Source organism: Cavia porcellus, unplaced genomic scaffold (assembly GCF_034190915.1).
Source record: "Cavia porcellus strain 051 isolate PalLab524CR breed Dunkin Hartley unplaced genomic scaffold, mCavPor4.1 scaffold_9, whole genome shotgun sequence".
In the NCBI taxonomy this organism is placed as follows: Eukaryota; Metazoa; Chordata; class Mammalia; order Rodentia; family Caviidae; genus Cavia; species Cavia porcellus.
In genome coordinates, this window is record NW_026947492.1 from 23,092,670 (window position 1) to 23,106,076 (window position 13,407).

A 13,407-nucleotide genomic window follows, 5' to 3' on the forward strand; every position below is an offset into this window, starting at 1 on the left:
CCATATATCAATGTTAGTGACAAAAAGGAAACTAAATGAAGAACTACTTCTACAAGAGAAGCTGAGATGAGCAAGCATCTATCTGAGAAAAATAAAATGGCACTCTCATCAGTTCACACATGGCTCAGCATGCTATCAACTGCAGTATTAAACCATAATTCAGCAGCATTTCAATTCCACATGTGCCACCATACTGACTTTTTACAAATACCAATGGGTACATACATTGTGTAGTTTAGTTATATTATATCATTTCCAATACTGAAAATAAAATAAATGCACAAATGTTAATGTAATGATGTGATGACAAATGTAATGTAATGTAATAATGTGATGCCACTGAAATGGAGAAACAGAGACACGATGATCAAAATGATTTCAACTCAAATATTCACAAGTGGTGAAAGAATTTGACATTTTCACATTTTTGTATCTTACTATTTCAAAGACATTAACGTAATTAGTAAATTACATTAATGTTGAATAACTGCAAATGAACTTACTTTTCATAATTTAGAAACATTTTATCACTGTATTTTTTTAAAAAATAGATTTCAATTTTGTATGATTGGTTAACAGTCAACCTGTTTAACAGACTCTTGGACAGTACTGGACCATAGGGACACTACACTCACTAATCCACTGACGCTCATAATGTACTTTCATGGGGCCCAGCTGGAGGTGCAAAACAGACTCTCATCAGCTCATACTGCTGCTTGGCACACCATCGATGACAGCACCATAACTCAACAGCATTCCAATTCCCATGTATATTGCTATGCCACATTTGTTTTTAAAAATTACCAGTGCATGGACTGGGGATGTAGCTCAATAGTAGAGTATTTGCCTAACAAGTACAAGGTCCTGGGTTCCATCCCAGTAAAAAAAAAAAAAGATGAAAGAAAGGAAAGAAAAAAAAAGCGTGCCCAATGTATATGTATCATGTAAAAACAAAAAGTAAGAATTAATGCTGTGCCTTTATGGAACCGAACAATGTCAACTATCATAAATTAGATGGCAAAATATTATGTTTATGATGCACTGACACTAAAACAGTAATAACAGAATAGTTTATATATCAACATTACCAAACTATGCACTCATCAAAGTAGTCTCAACTCACAGGAAAGCAACACTCTAAGAAATTCAGGAATTCTCAGAGTGTATCACCATGAAGAATACAAAATAATAACAAGATTGCAATCTAACTAAATTTCTAAGTAGCTCTTTTGTTTGCCAAGGAAGGAAAGTCATTTACTAATGGTAAGTCAATTAAATTATATTTGACTGCAGCAGCCAAAGAAATGTGTCCAGAAGAAATAACCTGGCCTAAGTCTATCATGTGTATCTTGGTGAAAACCTTTGCTTGAAAAATTAAAGACATGCAGCAACATCTACAGCAACTAAAAACACAAAGCGAATGCCTGAGGACACGGATAAGTGGTAGAGCACCTGACAACACATGCAAGGCCTTGCATTTGATTTGCAGTGAGGGCTCACAGACGCCTATGCATGCAATGATTTCAAGTGGTTGTCCTTCATGACTCAACTCTTTTTAAGTCAGCAAACGTACATATGCTCAGATGCTATTGAGGAGTTAATGCAGAATTAGAAGTGGCTGAAGAATTAGCCCCTGAGAACATTATGCATGAGACAATATACAGGAAATAATATTAACAAGTAACTTGGCTAAACATTAATTCAGTATAACTTGATGTAGAATCTACTAAACCAAATCGTAAGTCATTTTGGAAAAAATATGTGTAAAGCAGACAAGGGCTGGGCTGGACATATTTTCTACTTCTACAACAAAACACTAAATTGCTTTGATAACTAGTTTTTAATGCAGCTTTAATGATTAATGAATTTAACTTAAAATTACAAGACAAAATAGCATATGTATGGCTGGGGATTTAGCTCAGCAGCATAAGTGCCTGCCTTGCAAGTGTGCAGTCATGAGTTCGATCCCCAGAACCAAAGAAACAAAACCGTATGTAAGAAACACTGTGATAATGTCACTGGAATAATAACTAGCATTCTTAAAATCCCAAGTACTTCCTAAGGAACCAAACATTAAAAGGAGAAGTGAGAATTTTGTTGCCACACAAATTTGTACTGACTATGTTTTCCAAGTTCAAACTATAGGCCTAGTAGAGGTGTTCCAAACCATACTGTCCAGTGCAAAATGAATTCCCACATTTTGAACATCCTTTCACTGTGCAACTGAGGAGTTTCAATTAAAAGCTGTAAATCTGTAATACAATGAAATGCTAAGAGGTTAAAAAAAAATGCAAAAAAAAAAGTAACTCTCTACATGCCAAGTGATGAATATGCTCAATTTAAATCTTATTTACAAACTGATACGGGTATTTGTAGAACCTGTCTGAATGAAAAGGTATTTTCGAAGATAAAGTATGTACAATCTCATGGGTCAGCAATGACACATGAACATTTTATTAAATTCTGATGATAGGAATACTATTCTATATTATTATTAATTCTATATTAAATTCTGATGATTTGAACCACAATTAAGCTAAATGTTTTTGGCTTTTTGGTTTTGTGTATATGTTTTTTGTCGTTGTTTGTTGGTTTTTTTGAGACAGAGTCTCATATATAGGTAAGGCTGGCCTTAAACTCACTTTGTAGCACAGGATGGTCTCGAACTCAGAACGATCGTCCCGCCTCAGTCTCCCGAGTGCTGGGATTACAGACATGCACCATCTCGCCCAGCAATTAAGTTAAACGATATCTCCCACAAAAAATAATTTCATTGTTCTTATTAGTAGATCTAAATTACAAGAAGATTTAATAAATGAGTTTCAAACATATCTTGTAGAAAACTCAACTGTTCATTTTTCAATCTGTCCTTCAACAAAAATTATTTTTCCAACAAGTCAGTAAATATATATTCCAGTCTTCAGGGTGAACATTCCAGGAAACTTGAAGTCATCCTTGGCATCTCTTTTTCTCATGCTCTTTGCTCACATTTATCAGCAAAATCAACTGGCTTTATCTGTAAAACTGTATCCAGAATCTAAACCAAATTTCACCATAGGTGCCAGCATTTTAGTCCAAGTTACCACCACTGTTCACTTAGTCTAGCAGAATGGCCTCCTACTTTCTTTAGCCTCCCTCTACTTACAGAAACCGAAGGTTTTCATTAAAATGTCAAGAGAGATCATGGTACTCCCTAGCCAGAAATCCTCTAATGGTTTCCATCCCCTCGACATAAAAAACCAAAGTCACTATCAGTGGACTATAAGAAACTGAGGATTGACCTCCACCCACCCAAACCACTTCTGTGACCTTGTCTCCTGACATTCCTCCACCTCTCTTAATTTCAGCCACATTGTCTATTTGTGTTTCTCCAAGCTTCCTTTTTCATCTATGCCACAGTCTTTAATTGGTTCTTCCATTACCTGACATGATATGCTCCTACTACCTGCTCCCTCCCTGTTCAATTTAAATCTTATTTACAAACTGATTCACACACTACCTGCTCCCTCATATGCTTCAGGTCTTCACTCAACTCTCACCTTCTCACAGAGGCCATCAGTGGCTGCCCTGGTAACAGTGACTATCCTCTTACACTGAGAGAAGACAGTTACCTGCCACCTTGCTCAATAAATATTTCCTGAATAAATGAATAAAGCAACCAAAAACACTGTACTTTCTCCTGTAATGATTCTTCAGTTCAGTTTACATCCATATGTACCATATACATACATAAATATGAATAAAACTGATTTACCATCGCACTAAGTGTTTCTTCCCAATCAGGCCGCTCTCGGGGGTGAACATTTCTATGTAGTTCTGGAACAAAATCATCCTCTTCAGAATGCATTGAGGACTTCATCTTCCTAGAGATAAAAACATGAGAGATTCTGATAAGAATTTCCATTTCTATAAAATTTTCCAATGAACACAATACAAAGAGCAGAAAAAAATGTTTGATTTTAAGTTCAGTTAAAAGAACTCAAGAGGCTAAGCACTGATCTTTTATTTCCAGTCTGGTTTTGAGAAATCTTTTCTGATGTGCTAAATACTGCTTTTACTACAGAACACAAAAGTAAGGTTTAAAACTAGTTAACTTTTACGGTAGTAATCATATAAAAAATGATTTTATCTTTTTGGCACAATTCGAACCTTGAAAAAGATCTGTAACAGTAATTTTTACATCAATACCTATGCAACTATGATAAGCATTATTAGTAAAACTGCAGGATAAAGCAATGTGTATTTCTGGTTCCAAACTATGAAGCAGATTGCATCCAACTAGGCCACTCAAGGAAAGAACTACTACTATTGCACAAAACATAAAATTTCGTGTCTGAAGGTCCAAGAAAATAACCAATAGAAGAGGCACTGCCAGTACCACAACCTCTGAGAGGAGGAAAGCCAGTGAGGTGACTCTCATATTTAGTCTCTCTTATATAAAAGGTTCTTCCAAATCAAGAAAAAATAATGCCCAAGGATAATACTATAACCTTAAAGAACTGAGGAGGTAGAAGTTGTAGGCTCAGGTTATCGAATCAAATGATCTTCATACAAAAAATGTTTTCCAAAAAAGCCTATAGAGAAAAAACCTGAAGGTCTTCATGGAAATGCCCCTCAAATTATTAACAAGTATCATCACAAGTACACAGCCCAAGATGCAAAATTCATTAAAATAAAATAAATAAAATGCCACCTACAAGTCAAGTAGACAACCCAGCAATGCAACTAAGGAGATGGGTTGGCAAAGCAGGACTACCAAGCCGGAGGAGCATTGACCAAACCCTGAGCTCTCAGAGGAGTGACATCTTCAGAATAAGACAAAACAGCAGCAGACAAACTCTAAGGAAGCCTCCAACCCCATCCTGATAGAACCAAAAGTGCCAGGGAAACATTAACCCTCAGTAGAGGGAAAAAAATTCTCCAGACTGAAAAATTTTCATCTACATTATCTGGTATCCAATAAAAATTATGAAATATGCTCTATTTTAAAAAAATAGAAAAAAGTCCAAAGAGAAAGACTCACATTTTAATGGACTTTCAGAACTATCAAAAAGATGCTAAAATGGCTACAATACATCTTTGACTTCTGCTTATGACAACTACTACCAAATTACATTAAAAATCAGTTACTAACAGGTAACTAGAAATTTTCTAAGCATTCAGAAATTAAGAAACACAATTTTGAGTTATTCATATCAAAATAGATGAAAATTATAAAGTATTTTTATCGGAATGGAAATATGAAGGATAAAAATGTATGGAACACAGTTAAAGCAGTAGACCAAATTTTTAATTCTAAATGCTTATTGTTGGAAATGAAACAAGTTAAAATCAATGTTATTCCATCCCAAGAAGCTAGAAAAATAATAAATTAATCCAAAGAAAGAGCAAACAAAAAATCATTTTAAAATAACCAAACAATAAAGTAGAAAGTAGGTCTACAACACAGAAAACAAAGAAAGGCAAAGGTTAGTTCTTTGAAAAACTAGGTATCCCTAACAAGACTGATCAAGAAAGAAAATACAATCAAAGAATGAAAAGGAAGCTATAACTAGGAAAGCCTATGGACATTTAAAAAAAACCCTAAGGATAAAAGAACAAAGTACTTCAAATTATTTCAAAGTACTGTACTTGAGAATTTAGTAGAAATCAATATAACTAAAAAATACAATCCCAAAACTGAAACAAGAAACAAAAAAAAAATCTGTAATTTTATAGTTATGAGAGAAATTAAATCTAAGAAAAAAATAGGCCCAAATGCATTCATTGTTGAATTCTTTCAAACATTAATGAAATAGTAACACTCTTATATATAGTCTTCCTACGTACTAAAAAAAAATTTTTTTTACAACCTATTCAATGAAACCTGGCCTATTTTCATAACAAAGCCTGATAAAAATATTACCAGAAAATTACAGTTTGATAACAAAGCAGCTACAAAATTTCTAAGCAAAATAACAAGCAATTCAAAGTCAGTAGTATACAAAACACATAGTGATCAACTGAGTTTTGGTCCAAAATGCAAGTTGATTTAACATTCTAAACTCAATCTATATAAATGATCACAGTATTAAACCGTGTGGGAAGGGGGGTATACCTCATGTTGATAGATAAGATTTAATACCTATTAATATATTTTAAAATGTATTTTAATGGAGGTTATTTCAAAAACACAGCTAACATAATACTTAAAAGATGATTACTGGTCTCCCACTGAATTCATGAGCAAGCAAGAATGTAATCTTAAACAAAAAATTGTACTTGAAATCCTATTTAATTTAAAAAAATAAAAAAAAACAATGGGAAAAAAAGGCATAAAAATCAGCAAGGGAAAAGTTTTGTTACTTTAAGATAACATGATGCATAGAAAGATAATGAAAAACATTAGCAGTAATTTAGAATAAAGGTAACTATACAGTCCATATGTAAAAATAAATACGTTCATCTATGCCAGTAGTTACATAAGTCAAAAGTACATACATCAATAAACAGAATATTTTAACTAGAATACAGAAAAACCATTAGTGCCATTTGCAACAAGTAGATATGATGTTGAACAACAGAAGCCAGTTTGTTCTATATAACTGTATTTATAAGTTCAGCCACATATAGAGTAGATGCTATAGAAGGTTATTTATATGAATTCCAAGAACATGAAAAAGTAATCTACTGTAACAGAAAGGAAACTAATGGTTACTTTTTGGGCAAATGCTGATGGAAAGGGTCAAAGGTTACTTCCAAAAGTTGTCTTGATTGGATCATAATTATATGATTACATACACATACATAAATTCACCAAGCTCCACACTTAAATTGCTTCAATAAAAGTATAAAATAAGAATTTCACGGGCAAATACTACATATTAGACTAACAGATACAAAATTCTATTTATCTGTATAGTACCATATAACAAAAGATCAACTCTATAAATAATTTATTTATTTTGGGGGGGGTGCCAGGGATCAAACTCACAACCTTGCACTTGCCAAGCAGGCTCTTATGCCACTGAACTAAAACCTCCAGCCCTTTTTTTTAAAAAAAGAGAATTAAAAACAAGCAAACTAAAACAGAACAAAGCCAATCATAACAAACCAGTGTAAATGACACAGGACTTCAAAACAATACGAAATCAACAATGGTTACCATAATGCCTCCCGTTGTCTTCAAAATACCTGTGAATACCTTCAGACAGTAGAAATGAAGCAAAATAGAACAGACTAGAACCAATAAAAACAAAACAATGAATGCAATGAAGGACTTCAAAACAAGACAACAGTAAATTCAAAATGGCCACCATAATGTATCTTGTTGTCTTTGAAACAGCTTCCCATATCTTTGAATATAACAAAATCAAACAAAACAAAACAGAATAAAACTCAATCCAATAAAACAATGAAAATGATGCAGGACTTCAAAACAAGATAACAGAGAGTTAAAAACAGCTACCATCCTCAGAAGGAAATCCCCCCCCTAGACATCATAGTGTATACCATGGTCCTCTGAATAGACTATCAAACCACCAGCCCTAGACCTACAAATTCAGTGAAACACCAAACACCACAAGCATCCAATTGCATTTCCCCTCAACAGCTATCGTCATTTCTCGGCCCACCCAGTGGAAGGGGCTGGGGTCTGGTTGTCCCTTGGCAGCGGTGGCCTGTGCAGGGCAGTGGTCTGCAGTGGGGCCTAGCTTGTTGTTCCATTCCCCTACACTGCATGAATGGCGCTAACTCACAGGAATAGACTAGGGTCTGGCTGTCCCCCAGGCAGGTGGTGGCAGCCTGCACATAGCGCAGGTTCACAGGGTAGGTTTGCTCCTTGTTGATTTCTTCAATTCCACAAAAGTAAGTATTTACTTATTTCACTGGTTCATTTGTTCTGCACTTTAAAATTATGGATAAATTTTGGTCAGAAAGTATTTGTAGTTTTCAATTTGATGGTCCACTGTTTTAAGGACTGTCAAATGTAAAACCTGAGCAACCTAACGGTCTATTTTTCATAAGAATTTTCTGTAAATTATCATTAGACTGAAACATGGATAGATTCAATCAAAAGCAAAAACGAGAGAAAACACTTTCTTCAAATATGTTATAGATGGGCCTTATCATCTTGCTGCTTACTTGATTAAAAATAGCAAGTCCAATCCACACTCTCTCTATTTGTATGGGATTCCTGATTGTATCTCATGAAAACTTTCACTGCATAGCTTTGAAGTTCTCCACAGAAGTCCAAGTGGATCTCCTTCCGAGGACAAAGATGCCACCCTGCCCAGAACTGCACCTCATGGACCGTCCCCTCCCAGCATCTTTCCTTGGTCCCTGAGGCAAGTTCCAAGCAACAATGGAACTTTAACTTCTCTTTTTATTCTTCCAATCTGTTTTATTTCTTGTACTTTGCCAAGTTTGGCTCTGATTCTGCACCTATTATGGCCAGTCAGCCATAATGTGACAACAATGACCAGAAGTCTGTTTTAAGGTCTGATCATCTGGTGATGCTTGGCTGATAGAAACTGACATCTGTTCTGTCAGACAACACAGAATTTGGTTCCTTAGGCAATTCCTTTCCAACTGTGTGAGAAAAAGCCTTGATTCCACTAGAACAGCTCTTTGAGGTAAGGACCACAGGGCGAGGTTGGTATTCTCTGTTTGCCCAACCAAGCTACAAGATTTCCATGTATGTTTGTGACCCTCTCACTAATGAAAGCCATGACTGGCCATCGCAGGTATGACACACTGACAATCAATCTTTGGAGGGTAGTACTAACCTACTAATTAGATCACAAAGCCTTTCCAAATGCAGGTGTTCCGTCTGCTTCATTCATATAGATTACCATAACGTATGCTTGCATAAATTTCATGTTCCCACAACTCACAAAAAATAAACTGACATTAATGGTGAAGGCTTATTAGCAATAATAATGGCACAGAAGTTTGCTGAAACCAACTGAAACTGGGCTTTGGTTATTTCCAACTGGAAACATCTGCTACAATTTTTAGTAAAAATTACAATTTTATCAACAAAAAACAAAAAGGTATAAAGCAACACAATTGTTTTATCCCATCCTAGTCTCCAACCTGTCCTTTTCCCACCTCCCAAGGTAATCACTTTTACTTATATTCTTAACCTTCCAAGTGACTCATTTTGTATTTCTTCTTCTAAGCTTTTATTCATGTACAAAATATGACTACAAAATCATGTGTAAATTTTAAAAATGTGTTAGAATAACCAACACATTGCCATTACTGCTCTTTGCTTTGAACACACCTACCCTATAGAACTCAGCCACTTTCTGAAGCAGTGTTGGGAGTCATCTTTCACGTGCTGCCATGCCTGCCTCAATGTTCTGAATTTAACTTTCATGGTCATTTTGACTTTGGGGAAACCGGAAGTCACACAGTGCCAGATCTGGTGAATGCAGTGGAGGCACAGAATGGTGTTTTCACAAGTCTCTTGCCATTACGTGGCATGGGTGGCAGCATTCACACCTTGTGCAGGACTTCTAGGGCTGCTGCAGTGAGGAGCAAGAGTAATGAGTTAAAGGTGTTCAAAGTAAGGGAGAGTATTCTGAATGGTATTAATGGCAATGTACCCTTTACTGTAATAAGTTTTTAAATATTCACTGTATAGTTTTATTAAACCTTGCATATGAAAGAATACATCCCAAGGAAAGTATAAGGTTTAAATATGCTACTTCCTAGTATATATCTTGCTTTTGCTAATATAGCCTAAACTTTGGACCAGTATTTAGAATTTTGTTGTTGTTTACAAATGTGTAATTCTCCACTGTATAGATATTCCATAATTTATTCAACCAGTCCCTTTCTAATAGACACTTGAATAATTCCCGATCTTTTGTTATTATGAGTAATATGACATTAAATTTATACACGTTTTAATATGGGAAAATGTTTCTGATACTCAAATTCTGAAGTGAAAAAAAATTCTTTTCATGTATTAACTCATGTTTTGATTGGATTAAGCCTCCCCTTTACCTAGTTTCAGTGTACTATATATTAAAGTAGTTAATCCTTCACACATAATATTTTTCATATGCTGTCATTTTTTCTTCCTTATACTGTTTTTTAAATGCACTATTTTATATTTTATGTAGTCGAATTTCTTAAAATTTTTTTACAATTTTTGCCTGTGAAGTTATAATTCAAAATGCCTTCCCTGATAAGCTAAGCCTAGGGAACTATTCCCTAAAAACAATGGCAAGGCTGCCATCAGCAGGCCAGAGACTGGTAAACTCGAAGTGTAAGGGCAAGTACAGTCACAGACTGACAAACCAAATGAAAGAAAAGGAGGTTCAAGTTCACCCTGCTCCTCTCTCACAACAAATGAGATGTACTTTTTTGTTGCCCCCAAAGTACTAACAAAAACTCTGTAAGTTACTCTGTAAAAAATTTAACAGTGAACTAGAAGAGCTGGAGCTCCAAGAATTCTTTGCAATTAAAGAACCAAGGCTGAAGCTACAGTAACCACCATGGGACTGCAAAGGAAATGCAGTAAGGGGTAAAAACTTTCATGTCTCACTTACCAGTTATAAACGTGAAGACCACACCCGGGAAGCAAGCCCAGTGTGGGAACTAGCACCACGCATGGGCCGCCACTGGACCGGAACAGCCAGACCCCATCCCCTTCTAGCATGTGGCAAATAGGAAGTACCAATCCCCACCACCACCACCACCACCACCACCACCACCACCACCACCACCACCACCACCACCACCACCACCGTCAGTGATTGATTTATTGGAGAAAAACAGGCTGTTATGATAGCTACTGTAGCTTGGAATAACTGACACCATCTTGTGCCCTGTATTTGACTCGTGCCCTGTATTTGACCCAGGAGAGTACTCAGGGTACGAGTCCCAGGGGAAAAGCAGAATGAGCTGCACCCCCAAGAGAGAAAAATTAACCCGCTAAGAAGCAGGATATAGGTGTCAACCAAAATTAATGTGAGATTCTTGCTAAACTGTTTCCAACAGGATGTCTTACTTTGCTGTCTTCTGCTTTAAATGCCTGTAACCCTCCAGTTTGGGGCCACTCAATCTGACTCTGAAATGGGTCTTTTGTGAGTGGCTGCTGAGCTCAACTAACAAAATCCCAAAATTTGTCGATTTGGCTGCTTCGATTCCTATATAGTTTACGAACACACTTCAATAGGTATCGAGGTGAAATGCAGTTAGTTGGATGCCGGTGGTGCTACAGTGTTTCACTGACCTTGCAGGTCTAGGACCAGTGGTCTGATCACAGGTTCCCAGGATATCAGTGCGCAGTGTGACATCTAGGGGGTGTCTCCTTCTGAGGGTTGTAGCCACTGGTGATTCGCTAAGGTCTTGCTTTGAAGTCTTATATCATTTCCATTATTTTGTTGGGTTGGGTTTTATTCCCTTCTGCTTTGACTATGTTATAGCCGATGGCATGAGCAGTTATTTCAAAGATAGCAAGGTACATTATGGTAGCCATTTTGGATTTACTGTTATCTTGTTTTGAAGTCCTTTATTGCATTATTTTGTTCTTGTTGGTTCTACTCTATATTTTGTTTGATTTTTACTACATCTGAAGTTATCCGCAACCATTTTGAAGACACCAAAAGGCATTATGGTAACTATCATTGGTTTTGTAATGTTTTGAAGTCCTGTATCTGTTACACTGGTTTATTTTAATTGGTTTTATTCTGTTTTATCCTCTTTAAAATAAAATTAAAAAATAAAAATGAAAATAAAAAATGCATGGTCAGGAATAGTGGTGATTGTCTATAGATAATGCTAGCATTTGGGAAGTTGACGCAGGTGGGTCACCTCAAGTTCAAAGCCAACCTGAGCGACACATAGTGAGTTCAAGACCATCCTGAACTCATTATAGCAAGACCCTCTCTCAGAAAAAGAGGACGTACTATCAAAAAGAGCACACAAAACAAGAACAATGAATGAATAAAGTTCATTCAAGACTAAAATGCATAATGCAAATGTATTATGCACATATTTATATATGTATTTGTCTATACATAAAGAAAACTTCAAAATGATCTTACCTTCTCTAGTTGAATTTGGAAGATTAAAGAAAAGACAGAATTAATGGGCTAAGAGAATAAACATAAAACTTTAATGCTAGCCATGGTGGTGCACAACCCTAATCCAAACACTCAGGACGATGAGGCAATAGGATCACCAAGTGTTCAAAATCACATAGTGAGTGCAGGGTCAGCCTAGACTATAGAGAGAAACCATGTCTCAGGAAAAAAAGGGGGGGGGGGAGCTTTAAATCACAAAAATGCAAAGAAATCATGAAAGAAAGGAGTAACAGACCTAACATGCAAATATTTCCACAAGCAGAAGATTTTAGATAGAGGCAACAATTCAATTAGTCATAGTAAATAACAAAGTTTCAGCCCTAACATAAACCTGTAGACTTAAAGTCACTGACTCCAAGTTGAAGAACAGATAAAATATATGTGACATACAGGATAAAAAGAAAATCTTAGAATGATTCATACAGACAGAACAAGTTACTAACAATAGCAGTTTAGCCATGAACATTCCCAAAGGCTGTGTGTTTAAGGCTCAGTAGCCAGCATGTGGCCCTACTCTTTAGGGACTGGGGCATGGTGGAGGATGCACCTGAGGGGATATTGGGATGCTGGCCCCCTTCTGTCTCTGTCTTTGCTCCCCAGTTGCGACTAGGTAAGAGGCCTTCTCCATCAGTAAGAGGCCTTCTCTATCACACATTCTCTACTGTGATGTTCTACTTTACACAGGTCTAAAAGCCAACAAGCCACATGACTGAAATATCTAAACAAAAAGCCAAATAAGCCTTTCCTTCCTTTTAAGTTGATTTATCTAAGACATTTGTCACATTGATGGAAAGCTTAGACACCAAAGAAAATAAAGAACAGATTGGCACTGGAGCATATAAAACAAACTATAGTGTATCTCCTACAATACATACAAACGCTCAAGAAAATACTAAGAAGCAAATGATCTGAATATGCTATGATAAAACGGGATGAAGAGGAAAGGAAACAATGTTGATAAGCATAATTAAATCTGAATGAAAGATAAGAAACAGTAAACTATTTCGGTAGAACACTGAAGGGCAGGAGTTAAGTAAAAAACTGGGATAAACAAGAGAGATCCAAAACTCTCATACAGGGAACATGAAATTGAGAAAAAAAGAAGTGACAGTAGTCTAAAGACCTTATCAGGAAGAGAGAAGGAAAGTAAAATCCATGACAGGCAAAACAGAACGTATGAGTAAAAGAAACTAGTTGATTTCAAAAAATAGTAAGAGGAAATTCATACCTGAATGAGAACACAGAGAGGAAATTAATTGTAAATAACAAATAAACATTAAGCACCTGAGGTTTTGCTTATTCTGACTGTAATCCTGCAAAGCTAGCC

General features: G+C 36.0%; 1 protein-coding gene across 5 annotated transcripts in view; it reads right to left on the reverse strand.

Annotated features, from left to right (window-relative positions):
• Positions 1-13,407, reverse strand: part of Arhgap32 (Rho GTPase activating protein 32) — a 291,311-nt gene that overhangs the window by 162,829 nt on the left and 115,075 nt on the right. For all 5 annotated transcript variants that reach the window (XM_063256063.1, XM_063256064.1, XM_063256065.1 and 2 more), the window contains exon 2: positions 3,755-3,863. In XM_063256063.1, the coding sequence (XP_063112133.1) occupies positions 3,755-3,859 (105 nt within the window). In that variant the 5' untranslated portion in view covers positions 3,860-3,863. The remainder of the gene's footprint in view (positions 1-3,754; positions 3,864-13,407) is intronic.